Here is a 23,214-nt window from a genome sequence, read left to right as displayed (position 1 = left end):
TGGGATAGAGCTGCATTCCTCAGTCTATCACAGGATGGAAGACAGGTTCCTCTTTTCTTCTTAGACCTAGAAGGAACCTATGCCATTCTTCCTATGTCATGGGTGAAAACATTTGTTATGAGTTTTCCTCTCTCCTAAAAATTTCTTGTTTAAAGTAATTTTCTCCTAACAATTCCATGTATAAGGGAATTTCTGCGTGATTTCCTTAATTTATCTGATTGAAGATATTTCTTTGCATATGAGCACTGATAGCTGTTTTGCTGTAGGCTTCCTTCTTGCCCATATATGCCATCCCATAGGCCACCACTCTGCCTCCTCTAAAAGGAAACACATCACTTAACACTGCTTGTCAGGTAACTCACTCACAAGAAGCCACACAGTTGTAGAAACACAAAATACCACAATAAAAAAACATGTTGAACAGTATTAAAAACCATTCCTTGTATTATCTCATGACTTCGTCCTGGGAACCTTCCTGACTCTTCAGTCTCATCGTGCCTTTCCTCCTTAGTTCCCTCCTCCGCCTCCCCAGCCTGGCTTCCTCCCCATGTTCTGGCCTCCCCACAGCTAGATCCCATTTCCTGTTGGTCTCTAGCCCAGAACAAAGAAGGGGTGGTCTACCTTATATGCCACTTTGGAGGGACATCTCTTGCCGAGGCCTAGCGGAGGTGACATGAGAGTCAGCATTTCATACATCTCAGTGTAATGGATGCGGCCACTGCTCATGGAGGGTGGTGAGTTGGGATGGGGAGGGTTAGCAGGGCAGGGAGGTGGCAGGGAAAGGAGAAGGAAGTGGGGCGAAGGATGCAGACAGGTAGGAGAACAGGCATTCCCAGAGAGCAAAAACGAACAAAATACAGAAAACAGGAGAAGAAAAACAAAACAAAATGGACAAACGGGAAAAGAATAGGAAACCTGTTAATCAAGGCAAATCGTAGACATGACTCCATCCTGGTGCGGTTTATATCATGCCCCACACAGACCCAGGAACACTGGTGGCAACCTTCGGTCCCTATGACTCTCCATGGGAACAGTCACGGGGACTCATTTTCTCCTCGATTAGCATTCCCCTGACTTCCCTGTTCACTTCATCCCTCCTCAATACAGCACAGCTTATTTTCAATTCCCAGGGCTGTGTGTGAGCGGTATAAACCGGATAGACGGTGCTCCAGCCATGGGTTGGAGTTTCTGACCCCGGCTGGGGCGCTGGCCTGAAAGTCAGGCTATTCTCCACTGAACCCACAGGCAGAACGTCGTGTATCCCCCCTCTGTGGTGTGTGTGCAGCAGGAGGCGGCGTCTTGCACTGAAGGTGGTGGGCTGTGCTTGCTGCTCAAAGAGTTGGCCCCGTTGCTTCCACCTGGCTCTGTGGACAAGACTGCTCTTTATTCCCCAGCATGTGCCAGGTCGATGGCATGCTGGGGACAGAAGAAACAAAAACAGGAGGAGAAAGAGCATCTTGCATGCCATGCTACCCTCCCCAGCTCTCCCACATGCGGCTGCGGGTTTCACCAGGGTGGAGTTTAAAGAGTCTCAGCAGAGGCAGCTGTCCAGCCTCCTGAGTACGGAATCACTGTGTCACCATCCCAGGCCAGCTGTATCCCATTGTCCAGGCTGGCATCCTTCCTGAGCCTAGGTCATCTTCCAGCTGCCTGGGCAGTGCTATGCCCCAGGGAGCCCATGCTTCTCTCCACTTGCACCAGGAGAGGGTTCCTTACCTAGCAGGCTTGGCCTTACATAGGGGCTTAGTAGAGCCATTGGGATATAGAGAGTTCTCCGGGTATGGCAGAGTTGAGCAGGGAGGTTCTACTCACCCCTGAACAATATCCTTGGTCTGACAAAGAAGTGACTTGGAAATTATGACAGCCCCTTCAGATCCCTCACAGCAACCCATGGCAGGAACCTAAGGCATGGACTCTGCTCAGGAGTGCTTCATTCACTGTGATCTTCCCAGACTCTCTGAGCTATTACTACCTTCTTCCACACAGCACCAAATCCATGCCTCTTTTACCTACTCTCACCTCTTGCCCTAATTCTTTGTTTCTCACCCCTTCTGTCCTATAGCTTTCATAGTCATTCTGACCAGACCATCCAGGAGCTGGGAGGGGGGATCACTGGGATCATACTCCATACGTTACGTATGGGATGATGACGCTATTTTGCTAAAACGAGGCTTCTCTGTCTCCAGTGAAAATAAGCCAGAATTTTTGCTGGGTTAAAAACATTTCTGCATTCTATAGAGAAAGGAGAGGTCCCTCTGATTATACAGACTAAGGTGGACCTCTGTGTGTGTGTGTGTGTGTGTGTGGGGTGTGTATACATGTACATACACACACATACATGAGTGTGTGCATGTGAAGAAGAGAGTGATCACATTGGTCTTCATATGAAGTTCTTAACTCTTCTGCCTTTTCCCCAAAGTATGCCCTTCTGCTTATATAACAGCTGCTGGTTCTGGAAGGGTTTGGACCTCTTTAAACTCAAAGGAAAGCAACATGAAGGTTCCCTCATGTGGCACAGTGGTGGTGGAGCAGAGGACAGAGAGGAGGGGTTAGATGTTGCATCCCACGGCAGGTCATGGCTGGGGACTGGGAGGCAAACCTTGCAAGCCACCCTGTAGGGGCAGTTCTCTCCCAGGCCCAGAGGAGGCGAGATCACCCGCACTAATTTGTACATATCCTTATACGGGATCCTGCCGCTGTAAAGGAAGCACAGGTGGGTTAATAGGACACTCAGAGAAGGGTGGGAAATAAATGACAGCTTAGCCATGAAGAGGATGGCTGAAAGAGGTCAGAGCAGCTTCTTTCCTTGGGCCTGGCAAAGCCAGACCAGGAGAGACTGAAAACAGTAAGCACCAGAGAACCATTACCTTGCCAAACTGTACTGCTGCAATTTTCTAAGGAAATCAGTGCCCATTCAATGCCAAAGGGAACTGCCTAATGACCAAGAGCACCCCATGATACCTATCTGGCCCACACCTGGCCAGATGCAGACACAGCCCTGGCTCTAGCTAGGCTTCTAGGAACAAAGCCTGCCAATTCACAAATGACTCAGACTGCTGTCCAGAGCAGATGCCAGGCTGCCTTGAAGTGGACTGCGAACTGTTTGCTTTTCACAGACACTGATTACAGTCAGTTACTCAGACCCGCTTGTCAGGGGCAGTGGAAAGTCAGCGGCTTTCTGCAGTCTGGAAGAGACAAATTTCCCATTAGGCTAATTAGCAAGGAGCACAGCTGGCATGAGGGAAATCACAAAGGGCTTTGCTTCTCTTTGTGACAGATTTTTCTGCGTTCAGCTTGAGCAAGTCTTCTCTACTCGGTAGGAGCCTGCTGAGGTCTGTGTTCAGAGAGCAGCCAGGGAGGAAGCCATGAACACTCTCCCCCGCAGCCCTCTTCCTGCCACTCAGCCAACAGCAGCTTGGCTGGAGTCAGCCAGAATTCTAGCTATCTTACCAACCTTTTCCCCAGGAGCCCACTAGAGAGTACTAGCTTCCTATGGAAGGGATAGAATTAATGATTGATTAATTTTCAGTGGCTACAGCATCTTCTCTGTCAGGGTCCAGAAAAAGCAGCAACACCCAGGAATTTGCAGGTCTGTATACACCCTGGTACAGACCAGGGTTTCCGCTGGAAATTATCAACACAGCCATCTCCACCTCTGTGCATTCAGTCCTTGCTGGCAGCCATATGGAGACTACTGCTTCAGCCCAGCTTTACTCTTTCTAGGCTTTTTGAAATTTGAGGGTTGATTCCTCCTCTTCTTCTGGATAGCAGCTCATCAGTACCTCCAAGTCTCCCAACTCTTGAGGTAATTCAGCCAGTTGTCCTTTCATTTTGCCTTAGTGAGATTGGGAAGTAGGTGGGTTGGAAGTGGCTACAGACTGACATTTTTTTGCAACTGGTGTCAGTCCTCCTTTTGAAGACATTGGCTCATGTTACTTTTGTTAGTCTTCCTCACCCATCTTATAAAGAAAGCCAACCAAACTCTAACTAGAATGGGTTACACTGTGAATTTCAAAGCACACAGAAGAAATTCTTTGTCTTTCTGCTCTTCCCCAGTCCACATGTCTGAGTCTCATGTTTCATCCTCATGGAATCATTTCTTCCCAGCAACTGGAATGAGTAGGGAGAAGCATGCTTTATACACGTGGCATTTGGATCCCAAGATAAATGAAACCACAAGAAGCTGGGGTTTCTGGAAGCCAAGGATACCTGAGTGAGCCCAGATGAACAATGGACTTTTTTGCTCACAGTTGGTTTCTCCTCTTGGGTGAGTGAAGAGGTCCCTTCTTAGGCTCCCAATCCCATAGATATTCATGCTTACAGAGACCGATTTTCTAGACATTCCAAGTAGCATTCCCGTGTGGTTATTGTTGATTATAATAACAGTTACACACATGATTTAATATCATCCTCATAACCACTTTGCAAGTTATGTAGGTATCACAATCGCCATTTTACAGATAAAGAAGCCCAGAGTGGTTATGTGACTTGTCCAAGGCCATGGAGCTGAAGACACGCAGGCCTGGCTGCCTTCTCCTCTAACACACTGCCCATCGCTTTCTAAGATCTATTTACTAGAAAGTAAGACCAGAAAGAAAAAGCTGTTGCTCAGCCATTGTAATAGGAATGGATTTAGATAACTCTGTACCCTAAGTCATTAATAATTAATGAAGGAAAGAATTCTGATTCACCCTTCCAGTCGCTAAAACAGTGACCCAAGTTCAACAGCCTCACCAGAGGATAGATTTTTGGGAAAAGTCTCTGATCATGAAGGGGGTTCCAGGTGGAAGCAACTTGGTCCATGCCTGTGAAGGATAACATTTCTTGTAGTATTTTTCAGAGGGGGACCAGAATGGATAGAAGATTGGTGAGTTAAGACCCAAAAGCTAAAATGACCTGGAACAGGACAGTTCCTTTGGAGTGAGCATTCACAGAACTCTCACCTTGTCCTCAGTCATGAGGGCCAAAAAAAAGGCAGTATTTTCTGCCTTTATATTCTAAAGCAGGGATTAGCAAACCTTTTTGGCAATAAATTTTTTGACAGTAAACTATAGGTTGATGCAAAAATGGCTTGCAATTACTTTTGTTCCAACCTAATATTTCTATAGTAAATACTTTCAAATTTGAGGACCATACCATCTCTGTCACAATCACTCATCTCTTCCTTGTAGTATGTAAGCAGCCAGAGACAATACATAAAACGAATGGTTGAGCTGTCTTCCAATAAAACTTTATTTGCAAAAACAGACAATGGGCTGAATTTTGCCCATGGGATGTAGTTTGCCAATCCCTGCTCTAGAGCCTAGAAGGCATGCTATCACTTCAGAACTACTCAACAGCAAGAGAGACAGTAAAGAGGTTATCTTCACCAATTCCTACCATTTAATTTAGTTCCATGTGATAAAAATCCACAAATGTTTAAGGGAACAGTTGGAAGAAAAACTTGTTTGGTTTTTTAAAAAGAATAATTTCAGAGTTATATCCAACTGTATCTGCTGAGAGGAGTGAGAAAGAGAAAATGCTCATAGGCACTGATCATGGTGGCCAGATGTCCAGCTGGCCAAAAACCCTTGTCAAACCCCCTGGTAACTCAAAGGAGTCCACTAAACCATTGGCAGAAAAAGATTATGGGAAACTTCTCTTGGGATTGAACCCAAATAATCTGAGGTGATGGGTGATAAGACCAGCCCAGAAAAGGAAAACCCTGTCACAGAAGGAAAGAGGGGAAAGGAGGATTCAGAAGTCTTTGGTGACTGGCTTGATACCAGAGCCTCTTCCATGGGCCACAATCAAGAGGAATCTCCTTTCCTTCTGCAACAGGCAGGCATTTGGGTGGCTCCAATTCCGACCTCTTCCCTGGGAACTCCAGAGACCTTTGCTCTGGGCCCTGCTGGGACGGCTGAGGGGCCTACGCACCATGCTGCTCGGTCATATTCTGCCCAGACGCGGACAAACTCGTCCAAGTGGTGAGGCCCCAGGATGGAGGAGTCCCGAGTCAGGTACTCAAAGTTGTCCATGATGACGGCCACGAACAGGTTGAGCATCTGAAGGGCAAGGGGAAGAACAGGGGTTAGGGGAAACGTAAAGCAGAGCTCAGGAAGCAGGCTTCAGGGCAAAGAAAAGAATTCAAAAGTTTGTAGGGCTGAAGTTCCTAGCTCAAGCACCACTGATCTTGCTGAATGCAACACGTTTTCATTATTTGTACCACACTTTCATTGTGTGAGCATTCTTATTTTACATTTCTATGCCACTTCATATTTGTAGAGTACCCCACAGTCACTTTTATTATCTGTTCCATTTATTTGTTACTGTGGCAGCAGAGGGAACACCAGCAGCCATCACATTCTTGAGGGCTAGAGGAAGTCAAGGCCAGATGCCAACCTTTCCTCCCTAGCCTCCCCCTTCATTCTTGCTCCATAAAAGCAGCCCAAAGAACAACTGGTAGGATGTTTTAGAGCTGACGGCATGGTCTACTGTTGTGATGACTTTAAGCTGTTCTTGGCTCTTAAGCAGTTTGTATGTCCCTACTCTTCCACGTATTTGTTTAGCCAGCCTTTACTGTGCACCTACTATGTTCCAAACAGAGATTCAGGTGCCAGAGATATGAGATAACAAAGTTCTTGTCCAGAGGTATATTCCCATGCCTAGCACAGGGCTTACAGCACAGCAGGGCTTCACTAGATGTGGTTACTTGAATGCTCTTCAAGACTTATTTGGTACTGAGTAGAGACTGTGATGTAATGGAAACATACAAATGTGACAAATTTTAAGAGCCATGAAAGAAGCATATGCAGGTTCCGGTGGGGACAAAAAGGAGTGTGAAGGCAACTTCTCCTGGCTGAAGAAAAAATGTATAAAAGAGTTGATGCTTGAGTACCGTTCACCAGATAGACATGGGCATGGAGGAGGGTGTTTTAGCAAAGGAGCCAGCACAGAGGTATGCAGGGACAGGGAATAGCCAGGGATCTGCAAGGAGGGCAGAGCAGCTGGATCCAAGTGCCGGATCACAGAAGTATCTCATACACTGAGCTAAAGAGTGTAGACCAGGATCAGTGAACTGGTCAGACAGCAAATATTTTAGGCTCTGCAGGCTGTGCGGTCTCTGCTGTAACTATTCAGTTTTTCTGTTGTAGCACCAGATAGATCATCTGTATACAAATGAACATGGCTGTGTTCTGGTAAAGCTTTGTTTATGGACACTGAAATTTGAATTCCATGTAATTCTATGCCATGAAACATCATTCATCTTTTGTTTTCTTTCCTCAACCATTTAAGAATGTAGAAGCCATTATTTCACTGGCCACACAAAAACAGGTGGTAAACCTGATTTGTCCCAAGGGCTGTAGTTTTCCAACCACTGATCTAGACTGTTCTGTAAGCAACAGGATCTACTAAAGGGGTTTAGAGAGGAGAGAGATAAAGGGACATTTGCATTCAGAAAGAACTGTTGGTAGCAGCATGTAGGGTGGGTGGGAAACCAAGGGAGGATGTTGCAGTACTCCTGAATCTACCAGGGGCAGGACGACAGCAAGGACCAGAGCAGAGAGTTAACAAAGGTGGAATCCACAGGACTTGATGGTCAACAGCAGTTTCCTTATTTCCTGGCTGCCCTGATCACCCACTCACTGTATTTCTGGCCCAGGTTCTTGGCTGTTCCCAGTTAGTGAGATTCAATGGGACACCCTCCGGTGACCCAGGCCTCAACTAGTCATTAAATCCCATTTCCCTGGGCACTGTGGTTGGTGATCTCATCAAAACCAATAAAATGGTATTGAACCTTCAGGGCAAAATAGTTCTTCCTGTTGCTCTTAAATGTGTGAAACTGTGAGGTCTAGAGCTGCCACTACAGCCATCTTGGGATGTTGATATTTGTACTCACAAGGATGGAGCAAGGTGGAGGCAAGATCTGTAAATAGAAAGAAACTGGACCTGGTGATATCATCTGAGCCCCATATCAAGCCTGCTCTGCCCCAGGACTCCTCATTTACAGGAGCCTGTAAAATCCCACTTTACTGAAGCTGGATTTAGCTGGGCTTTCTGTCTCTTGTAAGTGAAAGGGTCCTGCCTGATAGATAACACCTGGTAGGAGAACTGGAGTCTCTGTTGTGGACCCCCAGCTCAAGGTGGCCAGGTGCACAGAGGTGCCAGATATGCACACAGGGTGTACAGGAAAAGGAGACAGTGTGGAGGAAGGACATGGTTGGAGTCTCTCTACAATACACAGACTGCTGGTCACACCTAACAGCCAGACTCGACTCTTCTCTTCCTTTCTCCTGCTGCCTAGAGTAGAGTAGAGATGGATGGCTGGAGGTCTAGATGTCTCCTCTTCCTTGAGGATGAGGGACACACCACAGAGGTGATGGAGCAGAAAGCAGGAGTAGGTCTGGGGCCCCAACACCCCTGTGGAGCCACCATAACCAGACTGCCTGCCTTCCTCCAGACTTCACTGATATGGAAGGGAAATCAGCATCCCTCCTGGTTAAGCTGCTGTTATCTGGAGATTTCCGTCTCATGCAGGTGAACCTAATCCCAACACAGGCCTGTCTTTCTGCCTCTAAGGTTGGAGCCACAGTGAATTTGTTCAACCACTGCCTGGGTTATAAAGGGTTTTCCATGTATCCAGACATTTCTTTTGTACTCTTTTCAGGGTACCTAGTATTAATGTCAACAAAAACTATTAGCATTGTTACTGCTTTTCATTTGTACAGTCATTAAGAGTGTAACGTGTGCAGTCACACCTATTACTTGTTTTTACGCTTGCTCCAACTCTTTTAGAGGCAGGTTTAGTTACCATCACCCCTCAAGGACAGAATTGCTTTGGATTCACATTTGTATTCTTAGTTTCCAGTATAAGGCCTGGGGCACATCGTGGGGGCATCAGTAAATCTCTGTAGAGTGGCTGGTTTGAGTTGAGAAGCTGTGTGACTTGTCCAAGGTCACAAAGGCAGTCTCATATAGATCTGAAAGCAGATCATCTCATACCGAATATAGCCTCATTAAAAATAACAGTAATGTAAATTATGCAGCACCCTCTGTCTCAAAATTCCAAAAGTACCTTTATGGTCTCTAATTAATTTCCAGTTTTATCTTTGGTTTCTTTCAAATATTTATTATGAAACACTTAAACCACGTGAGATAAAAGTAAGAAGTCCACATGTGCTTCTATCTGCTCCATTTCACCCTAGCAGTGAGCACCGATTCCTGGAAGCTGAGAGCCAGTTTGACCCCTTGACTACTGGTGACTGAGGGATGGGCCTTGCTGAGAGTGAACCTCACAATGGCCACTCAATAAAAATGTACTGAAGATGTGAATAAATGGAAAACTCCCATCAATAGCATTCTTCTAAATTTCAGAGTTTTTTTTTCTTTATACATTATACTTCTATATTTGTAAATAAGATACTGTTGTGTATTCTTTTCTTTTTATTGAAAAACCTTTCACATACATAAGAAGGAAGTATATTAAAACACATGGATCAGTTCATTGTGTATAAAACGCTATTATTAAGTCATTTTTTTCTCCCATTTTATAGATGCTATAAAAGGGCTATTAAAGGGCCAAGGCTAGCAGAGGAACAAAGCCAAGACTACTGCGTGGGCTGCCCACATCTCCCGTTAGCTCACTCCCTGCCACACTGACCTACAGGCAACACTTAATGGTCTTTCTGTAGCCCACCCCCTCACTGGAGACCTGGACATGTGGGAAGTTTCAGTCCCCTTGGGATCACTTGCAAGGTAGCAATCCCTGGACATAAGACAATTAATTCACTTTTTGATGCATGGTCGTGAAATTGACCACTTTTCAGTGGTGTCACTGTTTTAGTTTTAGGTTTTTGTATAGCCAGTGGCATTAGCAGTGAAGTTGAGCTGAGGAATTTCAGAGTGACCAGAAACACTAAACTGACCCTTTTATTATTCTATTTATCACTGCTTGTCTGATACGCAGGGTAGAAGTTTCTGGAAGTGGGTGTGCTGAGACATGCTTTCTCCAAAAGAGACTTAAGAGGCACCTAGGGTTTCTCACCACTTTATAGGTGGGTGTGCTCCACATATACTACTCAATATTTACTAACACCCAAAGCAATCAAGCAATCATATTCTTTATCATCTATCAGCTGGTCAACTACCAAATGGAATAACATTACAAGTCAAGAGAGAACCACATTTATTCCATTATCATCATTCTACCCTTATCAATGCTATAGCCTTGCATTTTCAGGTACCTTTTCTCAAGCAGTTCAAACATCTCCCAAAGAGAAGATATCCATAGACCTACTTATAAGATAAAATACCTGAGATATGACAAAGGATTTACTCTGAGTGTTCATAGATTTGATATGAAGCTCAGTGCACTGAAATATGCTCACCTTCCCTTTTCACAAAAATATTTCCCTAGAAGCAACAAAGACTTTTCTTAATCATTGAAAATCACCCATCCAGGAGTCTGACAGGCACGCTAATCTCCAAGAGTTCTCCAGAGGACGATCTAGTTCTTAACCTGGGCCTGGGTGTGAGTGTGTGCATGGTGGGGGTGTGGAGAGAGGGAGATAGGAGGGCAGGGAAGTACAAACATACACTGAAGTAAACATCTCCTGTCTGTGTATCAGAGGGTTGGGGGTAGGATGGGATGGGCCATATCGCAAGGCAAGAGCACAATGTTGCTCACCAAGAAGGAGCAGAAGAAGATGAAGGAGACAAAGTACACGTAGGCCAGATCGGTGCCGCAGCGCTCGTTCTCGTTCTGCCCTGATGGTGCGGTGGTGTCAGGCTCACAGCCCTTCTCCCCGAGGCATGACAGCATAATCTCCTGCCAGGCCTCACCTGTGGCACTCCTGAGCCCAAGAGACATTTTGGTTAGCAGGAACAGGTCTGCAGATCCTATTACATCCTTGTTCCTCTTTCCCAATTCCCCCATCCTTGCTCTTGCCTGGGCCCAACAGGCTCCCTTTTTACCCAGTTCTCCCCTTCTAGTGGTTTCCATGCAGAGATAAAGAGTCCCATTGAGGTCTGTTTTGGGTTCTGCTACCACATCCACTGCCTTTCCATCTTTTGTGGGGTCTCTGCTACTAGTTGTGGGATTCTCTAAGACCCCACATACACCTGGCTATCCAAGGTTTTGGCCCTTAAGTGGAATTTGGTCTGCAAACACTGTCCTGATATTCCCCCCTCCCAAACCCTTGCAGGCCATGTTGAAGTTAAAATTTGCAAATTAACTGCTGAGCCAAAGACATTGATGAAATTTTCTCCCACCCAAGTATTTAGCAGACCCAACTCTGCTTAGCTTCCAAGATCAGACAAGATCAGGCACATTCATGGTGGTATGGCTGTAGACAAGACGAAACTTTCTAATGTTATGGGGCAGTTTGGCAAAGACATTGCCCATTCCCCCTTCTACTGACAGGAGCAAAGGAAGTGGAATAAAGATACAATGGGAAATGGGACGAAGAGGTAGACTGATTCTCTCTCCCTCCATCAGGAGAACTCCAGCTACGACAGTTATGCATCCAGGTACCTGAAGAGTAGCATTAGGGACCCAAAGAAACTCCGGAAGTTGTTGTGCCGGTTGATGTGACTCTCCTCATCTAATTTTATGTTTCCAAATACCTTGAGGAGAGAAACAACAGAAAAACAATGAGCATTACCAAGCTGTGTGATGTGTCCAGCACATGGGGATTGGCAAAGCCACGTACATGGCTCTTCCTGATGACCTGCCCCTGAAGCAGACAACTCAGACCCAGAGAGCTGCTGGACACTGTGCTCTTGGGCTGATATGCAAGAATAATTATCCTCCACTGCTCTAGTGCAGCAAAGGGGACCCGTGCAGCAAGGTCCCAGCATAACGTAGAATGCAGGCTCTTTCGAAGTCATTCTGCCTGTACATAGTTCCTCCCACACTTAATCTGGTCTTTTATTTCCATGGTACCTGTCACCATGGTACTCAAGCAGTCTGTCAAAGACATTATCTCACAGCAGGAGTGCATGGAAGGAGTTACCCCTCTCTTCCTGTCTCAGGTAGTCATGATGGGAGCATTTGGATTTGCAAGAAGACATCATTTATGGCTTGGGGAGATGCTACCCTGGAATTTACAAGCAGATCAGATAAGAGAGTGGCATCTCTCTCTTCCTTAGATATGTTTCTATCCATTGAGTCACATCTTAGAAGGTCTGTCATTAATGTAGAATCCATGAGAATGAACACGCATATATCCATGTGCATATAACTACGTATGTCCACATGTATCATCCAACAGACCCAAATCCCATCCAAAAGGAAACATTTATGCAGGATCTAAAATGAAGTCCAGGCCAATAGGATGGGGAAAGTCAGGCCACCTGGACACTTTGAAAATGAAAACAAAAAATGGCTTTGGGCAGATTCTGAGTGACAGAGTGAGATTTGCTGATCTGCTGCTGGCTAGTGAGCTTAGAATGTGATCACTGTGAACACTCAGAGATCTTTATCCACAGAGACTGTGTAGTGATGAACTCCCAGACACAGGGCTGCCTGGAGCCAAGGTCAACCCCTCCACTCTTCAGATGAAAAGGAGGCTTTCACACATGTACTCTTCTTCCCCAATCACATTTTGGATATCAGAATCTATTCTCACAAGTCAATGTTGGGACAATCGAGGACTTACTGGGTTACTTTTCCAGTCATCTGAGACAATTTTCAGCCTGCATTGAACATGCTTCAGTTTATCCAATGTGTACTAAATGGAACACATTTTCCCCCTCACAGTTTTTAGAATGTGCAATTGAGGAACAATCTCTGCCCCCAGCTATTTTGCTCAAGTAACTCCCACTGACACCTGCTCTGGGAATTTGTTCTCAATGCTGTTTTTCAAAACCCAAATACTACTTATCTCTCAGGGAGAATGGAGGTGGCAAGTGAGGCAGCAGCAGAGAAGAATGGAAAGAGGAGAAGCTAGAGGGCCCCAAAGAGACAAATAGTAGCATGTAAAAAATCCCACCCAAGCAATCAAATCTAATTAACTCTGGATACCCCCAGGAGGGCACTGACATTTATCCTTGCCCTGTTCACATTTCCTGCCCTCTTCTTTCTTTTCACCCTCTTGGTTCAGAATTCACGATTTATCCTTGATTCATCAGACATACAACTTACAGTGTCTTTTTTTCCCTATGACACTCCTGGAAGTATCATGAGTTGAATTCATTATTATTTTCTCAAACACCTCTATCCAATCACAAACTAACTGGAGGGCACACTGTGATTTTGCACAAAGTATGTGTGTAATAGTCCAGTAAACCAAAGCTATTTTGAATCTAAGATAATTTAAGTCAAGCTGGGCATGGTGGCTCACACCTGTAATCCCAGCAATTTGAGGGGCTGAGGTGAGAGGACTGCTTGAGCCCAGGAGTTCAAGACAAGCCTGGGCAACACAGTGAGACCTCGTCTTTAAAAAAACACACACACAAAAACAAAACAAACGAAACAAAACAAAATTTAAGTCAAAAACATGTATTTATTGTGAAGGTGGTCTTAAATTTTTTTGTACTTTTTTTTCTCACTTTTCACTTAGTCCTTGTCACTAACTTAAACCTCCATCAATAGGGTATGGAAAAGAAAGAAGGGATGCTGAAGCCCCATAGAAAAATCTCACGAGAGTATAGATTTAAATTAATTTCACTTGGGATTACAGAACTTTAGAACTAGAAGATACTTGCGAAGGTCTTTAACCAACGCCTCCACTGTACTGGTGAGGGAGTTAAGGTGAAGAGAGATACTATGACTTTAATAAGTTCACACAGTTGGTCGGTGAAGAAGCTAAGGCTGACAATCCCACTTCCTAACACCATGTAGCCACAGGGCTCTTTCTCATTCCCAGCCAGTTACTCCTCCTTTCTAACTTCTGATTCTTCTGCAAAGGTCCCTTTTTCCAAGGTGCTTTTGAAAGTTTGGAATAATAATGGTTTTTCTCAGATATACCTTGTTTCTATTAATATTTTTACAAAAGCTTGTCTCTGCCCTTGTGTTTATTTGTATAGATCCCTCAGTTTTTTTGTGACTATATTAGAAACAGTCTCTCTAGCAACAAGCTCAGGTATCTGCTTTGTGCTTGGTGCTGTATTTCTGTCACAGACCAGGATGGGGATGGCCAGCTCAAAGCAAGTCATAGCAGAAATGTCATTCATGTCTCTGTGGAATGGACATAGTGCTCTTATCTTTTGGAAAGAAATCTGAGGGGAATAAGATGTTAGACTGCACAGTTATTGTGAAGACTACCGTTTCATAACTGAACAACTTCTACCTCCAACTAGAGGGTAAAAATAAATACTTGTGATCTTACAACTCACCTCTTTCACTTACTGTCTGAGAACTTAAGCGTGTTATAAGTTACTTAACTACACTAAACATTAGTGGAGACAATGAAACCTACCTATAAACGTTTTCATGTTACTCAAAAACATTAGTCATATGTCTTGCCTGGGGATGCTCGCTCTGTCTTCCTTTCACTCTTTCCCTTTCTCCCCCTTCACTCTCTTTCTCTCTATGCATACATTTAGTACAGTGTCTTGTACACCAAGGAATTTAAATAATGGTAAATAGCATTATTGTCATTATCAGAATCAACAGTATTCATACCAGATCAGTACTGGAGATGGTATTATTCTAGTTTATTTTGTTTGAAGATGAAAAGGGGTAAGAACTATTTTGAGCATAGGCAAAAAGCACTTAATGATAACCAGACAAGAAGAATTATAAATGTTTGAGGTGATGGATAACGCAATTACCCTGATTTGATCATTACACATTATATACAAGCATCAAAATATCACATGTACCCCAAAAATATCTACAATTATATATCAAAAAAATAAATTTTGAAAAAATAATTTAAATCAAGCTTTCATTTGGCTCTTCAAGAATATTTTAATTCCAGAGTGAAATATACTGGAGTTAGACAGGACTTCATGGGCGTTACCAAGCCAATCTGAAACTTCAGCAGGAATTCTATTTCCAACACTGCCAACATGATCATTAAATTCCTACTGAAATATCCTCAGTGAAGGAGAACTCACGACTTCTCAACCAAGTCTCACACATTTTGACACTTGACATTCTATTGTATTTTTAGAGAACAAACTTCTCCAGTAATAGAGTTAAAGAACGAAACCAAGAAGTACAGGCAAGAGAGAAGAGCGAAAGGAAGAGACATTTCAGAAAGGCTCTGGAAAAGGCTGCAGACGCAGCAAGGCTGGGACACTCCAGCAGCAGCTCCAGGTGGCAACACAGTTGGGAAGGCAGCCGGCAGGCCCAAGGCAGCCAGACTGCCTGACTGCAGGAGGCTGTCACATAGCTGAAGTTCTTTGCTGGGATCTAGTCACAATATCTCCAGTTAGTCTTCTGGAGACAAGCAGAAAGCCTGTGTCTCCAACCAGATAGGTTCATGGATGTGCTGCTGGTTATTTACAGTAGGAGTTCACCCACCATGAACAACCATCATCTTTGAAAGGTCCTTTGGCTTCTTCTGCTTAGCAGGCCTCTGGCTACCTGCATAAACACCTGGGGTGGGAAAACAAGGGAACTGTCCAGCAAGTTGCATGGCCTTATTAGCTGGAATGTGGCCCTTGAGTCTCCCTAGGAATGAGCGGGCTGCCAGGAACTCCATGAGTTGTTCACAGTGATGTGTCTTAGGGAGCCAGTCAAGACTGTGTAAGTATAAGACTCTACAAGACAGCCATGACTATATGTGGTGATTTGGTGTCACCATATACAGGAAGAACTAACATCTGACCTTTTAGGCCAAGTCAAAATACCAGATATCCTGAGAAATAGATTGACATGAGCTCCCACTTCTTAGTCTCCTGGGGGATCTTTCTGGCTAAGAACAAAAGTGTCATCTTTGCTTTAGTTCCATTGCTGTCACCACAGAAGCCTAGCTGCTTATGAATTAGCACCATGATCTGACAACCTGAGATGAAGCCCTTGTACCAGACTACCCTGAATACTTAGGCAAGCTAAATGGGGAGCCGCTGCACATGTGAAATTCCCAAGGTCACATTGTGACAAGACCTCACGGGAGCACCCTTAGGCAAGAAGGGGTTCAAAGCATCTTCAGGTCTTGCATGCTTAGGTTGCTAAGCCAGAGATTATCTGGGTAACAGCTGTCCCCACCGGGCCCTTGTTTTACCAGCTCACCTGCATCCCAATGATGGCATAAATGAAGAAAAGCATGGCAATTAAAAGGCAGACGTAAGGGAGGGCCTGGAAGGAAAGCAGAGATAAGACATTAATCAAAGAAAGGCAGCACCCAGGCTTAACAACCTGCAGTCACTGGCAGTACAGGATCTTGCCTGGAGGCTAATGCAAACAGAGACTGGGACTCTCTATTCCCTGAGGTTGTTCTGTTTTGAGGTGCAATACTTTCTCAGGCATCCTTGTCCTCTGACAGATAGGTAAACAGTTGGCCAAAGGGAGGCTTAAAATTTACTTCTATCAGGAAGATTTACTCACCCATAAGTATAGCCCATATCTAGAAGGAAAGCTGGGAAAACTTCTTGGACTTGGGGTTCATCCCACTTGCTATGCAGAAAATTAATAACCTAGCAATTGTGATGTAAATTAAATACGAAGCACCTAGCTTTGGCTTCCAAATCCCTGTATTACCCCCTCCCACTCCCATACCCAAAGTGGCACCCATAGTGAAGACTCTGGAATCAAAGTGAAATGACTGGGGACTCACTTGTTTTTAAGTTCCCAGAAGGCTCTTTCATTTTCTGATGAAATGTCATTTCCCAGTGTTTAAGCCTCCTGACGTTTTATTATGTTTCATGCAAAAGCCTGGTAAGTTAGCCACCAAAAAACTCTGCCATGAAGCCATGTAGCACAAAATTCCATACTGTGCATGCTTACTGCCACTTTGGGATAACATTCCAGGTTTAGAGGTGAGGGTCAAGGCAAGGAGATGTGAGGCAGGGAACTGGCCTTGGTGCTGGAGGAGGATGCAGACATAGGACAGTTTGGATTTGGGGCCAGAGTGGGACGCTGTAATTTTGTGTTGATCTCAGTGCTGCCAGAGAAGTCCCTCTTCTTTACCACCCACTAAGCTCCCTGGCAGACAGTGCTATGAGGAGTCTCCACCCTGTCTTGATTGTGCACACCATGAATCCCAGGAGATCAATTGAGGCTTTCAGACTACATGAACAGGGCAGAGCTTTTCAACAGCACTAACAAAATGAAGAGCCCTATGAGACTATTTACAACTTGAATAGAGGCTAAAATTAAAATGCGACTGAAAGCGGGTGGGAGAATTCCCTCTCCGAGGAAGTGTTGATTCCTAGGCTCTGTGATGGGGGTTGGCTGCACTTTGACGGGCAATGTGGACCTCCTCTACAGAAAGCCAGGAGGAAGGAGACAGGGTTTCTTGTGCCTGCAGTGCTGCTGCGTTTCATCTTCACCTTCTACCCTTATTCTACTGTCTCCACTCTAGTCCCTAGTTTCTCTCTCCCTACTCCCAACTTAGGGAGAAAAGCAAAGATTCATTCCGTTTTCCTTTCTTGTCATGTTTATACATTCTAACACAAAATAAGGAAAAAGAGGTAAGAACTGTAGAATAGGGGTCAGATGTAGAAAACTGGATGCTGTTTAGGGGAGGGTGGGGGAGGTATAGGCAATGTCGATGCTGTTTATATCGTGTGGCTCTCTGCTTTCTATTTGCAGAGGCAGCCTTTGCTAATCTGACTTTTAAAAATCAAACTTCTATACTGTGTCCCAGAACTGTTCTGAAAAGGAAACATCTATCTATAACACAGTGTCACCTGGAGGCAAACTCACCTGTCTTCTCTGTTCTCTGTAGTATTTGCTGGAATAAGCCAACCATTTGGCCATCAAGAAAATTTTGACAATATTATCTTTGCTCTCAATACTATATGGTTTCTCAGAGACTTGGTAATTGTGAAAATATGACAGGATGACACATATTTCTTAAGAGACTAACAACTGAAGTTTGTTGGGCAATACTCTAAAAAAAAAGTTTTTAAAAGCATCTTGTGTTTCCAATTCTAAATCCAAAATCACCTGAGACTCAGAAAATTCTTGCTAAGGTTTTAGATTTCTCTCCATATCTAGTTTTAGAAAAATAGTTTTCATTGAGGTGAGGCCTCCGTGGGGTCATTATGCCAAACAATTGTTCTGGATATGATAAAAATGTCAAGGTCGCTCCTAGGAGCCAGAGCATCCTTCAAATTGATCTCATATCTCCAAATCCCAGGTCCTCGGTGAGGAAGTAAATCAGTAATGATGGATGTGGGGAGAAATCCTTTTCCAAGTGGTGAGAAACCACGAGTTCACTGGCTTGCCTTCTTTGGCTTAATTTTTTTTTTTTTTTTTTTGAGACGGAGTCTCGCTCTGTCGCCCAGGCTGGAGTGCAGTGGCCGGATCTCAGCTCACTGCAAGCTCCGCCTCCCGGATTTACGCCATTCTCCTGCCTCAGCCTCCCAAGTAGCTGGGACTACAGGCACCTGCCACCTCACCTGGCTAGTTTTTTGTATTTTTTTTTTTAGTAGAGACGGGGTTTCACCATGTTAGCCAGGATGGTCTCGATCTCCTGACCTCATGATCTGCCCGTCTCGGCCTCCCAATCTTTAGCTTAATTTTTAATTAAACTGTATAAATAATTAAAATAAAGTCAATTTGGTGAATTCATAATTTCTCATCTTTGAATCACTTGATTCCATCCAGTTTATTTTTAAACACATTCACTGGAAAACTCATTTTAGTAAGAACAGGCATTTGAACAACATTTAGGCCCCCACCCCCCAAAGCTTAACAACAACTAATTTATAGTACTTGCTAGAGCCCAAAGATATTTAAGTATGTTTAGGAAACTTTTACTGAAAGTTTGGGTCTCAGCTGTCAATTTTTTACTTTTATTTATTATATATACACCACTGTACAGCTCCACTAGACTGTTCAAAGGAAACACAGCGTATTAACCTGCCCAGATGTCCCTATTTATTTGTAGGACACAGAGGTGACCATTAGTATACCCTGTGTTCAGTGCCTCAGGAAATAAATGCTGATGAAGACAAAGGTGGGGCTAAATATGAATCATCTCTCTATGAAACACAACTCAGTGAGTCCTTTGAAAAACTTTCATGTGAAATAAAAACACCCAAAGTCCCTGAAAATGCAGAGGACATCTGACTACAGACAATTGGCTCTTTACATGGATGGGGTTACTCAGGACTGTCTGGAATCTCTAGGGACAAAGCACATCTTATAAAACGTGTCTCCTGCCTCAGCAGACAGAGAGGATGCCTGAGTCACAAAGTCAAGGTGTTTTTCTAAAATGAGATTCTATCCAGTAGACATAAGCTGATTCCAGTCAAGCCAAGCTGTGCTGTAACTAAGAATTGCAGTATTTACTGACTGCTTCTAACAAACACCCGTTCTACTAGCTTCAGCTTCCCAGAGGTGAAGGGACTCGGGTAATGATGCCAGTGTTGCCTGGCTGTGCTGTCTGATATGACAACCCTCAGAGAGGATTTGCTGGTACCTCTTACCTTAAAGGACTGCACAAAGGTCCACAGCAAAATGCGTATGGTATAGCCCTGACGCAGAAGCTTTATGAGGCGGGCAGCTCGGAAGAGCTTCAGAAAGCTCATATTGAAGCCACTGGTGTTCACCAGCTGGTGGACCAAAAGGAAACATATAATTAGGAACATTATGGTCATTTAGAAAAATCTAAGCACTAGTATTTGTGTATTTATCCCTCATTCCAATAAATGGGACACAGTCTCTGTCTTTGTTAACCCCAATTCCAGCTGATGGGCTGGCCAGTGAGGCCTATCTCCTAAGCCTTCCCATGTCTGCTCTCTATCCCCAGGTAGAAGGGTAAAGGATGTACCTGAGAAGGGTACCCTGCTCACAAAACCAGCCTCCCTAATCTTCTACTGAGTGGTCTGAAGTCTGCACTTAGATGCCAAAAAGAGCAGATCTGGGAACCCCTCTAGCACACGTTGGCCCTCTGATATTCAAAGACAGTTACCATGAGCTCTCCAAGTCGTCTTTAGAAATAACAAGTTTATGGAAAAAATACAGGTCTATGAACTTTGAGGGCAAAGATACTGTGCCTCCTTTGAGAATCTACGCATACTAGCTGGAATGCTACGCATACTAGCTCTCTTCTGACACCGTCTATTCCACCTACCCCATTAGAGGTCTGCTGCCTGAGTCATGCAGATCAACAAAGCCTTCCCGGAGATCCAGTGCCACTACCAAGTTTGCATTCCCTGGCTAATGCCGAGCAGTGAGGGAGTAAATTCCCAACACTTAGAGGGGTACACATTTGCTCTGGTGGGTTAAAAATGGACTCAATGTACAGAGGAGTCTTAAAAATGCTACTCCAGGACCAAGCTTACAGACGTGGATCTTATAGGCGATTCACCTTGCTGTCTGTCAGGATAATTTCTGTTATACTGCCAATCACAGTGATGAAGTCAAAGATATTCCAGGTGTCTCGGAAATAGTTCTGCCAAATGAATTCAGTCATAGGAACATCAGAAAAAGGAAAGAAAAAAAGAGGAGAAAAGACATCTTTCATTATATAACTTTGTTTGTCACTTGGAAATAAAACTTGTCAATTCATGCATAAGTTCACTCTTACTTTGGCTTCGGTTTCCCATTTCTAACCAGAGATGCCATTTCTCCTTTACTAATCTGGGAATTTCTCATTTGGAAAGCAGTTCCATCACTATTTGAAGACTTTATTTTTGAAACTGTCACCAAAAGCTCATATGTAAAAAAAAAGGTTTTTTCAATTTTCATTTTTAACAAATATTTATGTATTTTGAAACCTCTATGGAGGCATGATTGACAAATAAAAAGCTATCCATATTTAAGGCATATATCTTGATTGGTTTGGGGAAACGTCTATACCTGTGAAACCATCGCCATGGTCATACAGCTATAGCTTTTAAATTATCTCTATTGCATCAAGTGCCCTAGAAAATACAGTCTGACTTTCAACTATCAACAAAAGTCACACAAGTGGTAAGTGATTAAAGGTTACAGATGTGCCAAAAATCTCCTTCTAACTCCATTGAGCCTTTTCAAACCAACTACTGATTGGTAATAGGATGAATAGACTTCATGTTTCCCCTTTTTCTCTGCTGTTATACCTTTTGAGGAGATGTAACTAAGTACAAGGAAGCAGTAATAAAATGAGTGAGCTGAAGGAGATATAAAAGGCCTGGAAAATCCACCAATCAGATAACACTCCATTTAACAGGAGAGGGTGGACTATGCATCCATCTCCTAGGCTCAGATGAACACAGACCTTAGACTGTGTTCCTTTAAAAACAAACAAACAAAAAGGATACTTGAATCTCAAAAACAATTCACTTGCTTGCCCCTGGGACATATAAGGGCAGTCTGTAACACAGAAAACAGAGATTAAAATCAACAGAATGCAGAAATTCAGAGGAGACAGAGAAAGTACAAGGAGAAGAAAATTTCAAACACCTGTAATTGATATCCTCAGCAAGATCACAGGACAATGGATTATTTTATCCTATCATTGGCATAAAAAACAAGAGACTGTCAGAGCACTGCAGAAGTATACTCCATCCCAGCCTCACAACTAGCATCATCGAATTCCTACGACATGAGCCAGACACTAGGCCAGGCCTTTGGCATTCTTTCAACTCATTTATTCCTCTCATGGATCCTAGAGGCAGGGAGTGACAAATACCCCATGTTCATAGAATCCTGAATGGAAAAGTTGGCAAGAGGGGGGAAAAATACCCAATAAAGAGAGAAAAGGAGTGTGGAGAGAGAGAGAAGTTATATTTAATGAACATCCACTCAGAAGGCTATGAATATCACTTAATTGGATACATACAACAAAGTAGCTAAGGCCATAAGGTAGCTACTGTTATCCTCATTTTATGTACGAGAAAATGAGGCTGAGAGAGGCCTTATTCCAAAGCCACGTGTACTTATGGGGCATGTGGAGAGACTGAAGCACAGAGTTTCATAAATTCACTTTCCATTAGAATATTTAGTCTATCAGTGGTGGAGCTAAATTAAGTAGCTGAATTCCTCAATTCTCAGGGCTCTCCTATTGTCCCACCTGGGGTGAACTTCCTAATTCTTGGTTTTAATTCTTTCTAAATATTGGTGCATGGATCTAAGTCTCAGAGGACCAGAAGCTCTGGATTCCAGTTAACAATGCTTTACAATACAGAATAGCATGCTGTGGTATAGACTAGCACACTGTGGTGTATGGTATAGAATAGTACAGTGTAGTGTAGACTAGTAGATTATTGTGAGCTTTGAAGTTAGAAAGAACAGGGTCTGAATCCTAGCCCTACCTCTTACTAATCTTGCCAAAGTATTCAACCTTTCTGAGCTCCAGCTGATCCATAAAAAGGCAAAAATAAGAATGCTTATCTAATATATTGTTATGGAGAGAAAAACAATATGTAAAGCATTTGGTACTTGATAACCAAACAATTTTTGTTACATCTTACCCTCTTTTTCTTTTTCCTTTCCTTTTTTTTTTTTCCCATTTTGCCTTGCAATTCTATTGCCTGTCATTATGTAATCTTTAGGAAGCTATACAATTTTTCTGAACTTCAATTTCCTCATTTAAAACAACAACAATAATGGCAATTATGATAGTGACATCTGCCATGCCTATTTCAGAGTCACTGAGAAGATCTAATGAAATAGTATATATTACGATATTCTGAAGGCTTAGAGTGCTTTAACAATGTAAGGACTTATCAGAATTAGTGGTACCTTTTATAGAGTGAAAATCCCTCTAGACCTTGAACGAAAACATGGGGGTAGGGTGGGAAGGATGCAGGCTTCAAGGGCCGAATCTAGTTAAGGCTGTGAGTATATATTCAGCATTCGCCATAATTAGACACATAATGGGTCTGAAGTCACAGACAATGTCAATACCACATACAAGTAATCAATATGCACAGAAAAACTTTCCCTGTTGTGGTGCTTGTGTCTCCCTCTCGGTCAACTCCCCCTGCTCAGGGCTAGACTGTATTATAAAGGCATCTTTGTTGGTAGTAGTTTCTTTTACTTTTTTATTTCCCCAAGTCTCAAAACACTCACAAGGGAGCCAGGCAAACACAATGCAGCCAACTGCAATTGGTTCCCTTAAACTCTCCACCCAAAATGATCAAATTAATGGTTTTTCAAAGAACCCGCTGGGAGACCAAAAGCAGCCC

The 23,214-nt window shown here is 43.6% G+C and overlaps 1 protein-coding gene across 3 annotated transcripts in view; it reads right to left on the bottom strand.

Moving 5' to 3' along the window:
- The window catches only part of CACNA1E (calcium voltage-gated channel subunit alpha1 E), a 325,029-nt gene that overhangs the window by 19,538 nt on the left and 282,277 nt on the right, over positions 1 to 23,214 (bottom strand). For all 3 annotated transcript variants that reach the window (XM_015122410.3, XM_015122438.3, XM_077986562.1), the window contains 7 exons: positions 20,412 to 20,495; positions 19,528 to 19,653; positions 16,163 to 16,228; positions 11,513 to 11,604; positions 10,667 to 10,832; positions 5,917 to 6,044; positions 622 to 718 (listed from right to left, as the gene is read on the bottom strand). In XM_015122410.3, the coding sequence (XP_014977896.3) occupies positions 622 to 718; positions 5,917 to 6,044; positions 10,667 to 10,832; positions 11,513 to 11,604; positions 16,163 to 16,228; positions 19,528 to 19,653; positions 20,412 to 20,495 (759 nt within the window). The remainder of the gene's footprint in view (positions 1 to 621; positions 719 to 5,916; positions 6,045 to 10,666; positions 10,833 to 11,512; positions 11,605 to 16,162; positions 16,229 to 19,527; positions 19,654 to 20,411; positions 20,496 to 23,214) is intronic.

Source organism: Macaca mulatta, chromosome 1 (assembly GCF_049350105.2).
Source record: "Macaca mulatta isolate MMU2019108-1 chromosome 1, T2T-MMU8v2.0, whole genome shotgun sequence".
Classification (NCBI taxonomy): domain Eukaryota; kingdom Metazoa; phylum Chordata; class Mammalia; order Primates; family Cercopithecidae; genus Macaca; species Macaca mulatta.
The sequence above is the reverse complement of the archived record's forward strand: the minus strand, read 5'-3'. Positions and strand labels throughout refer to the sequence as shown.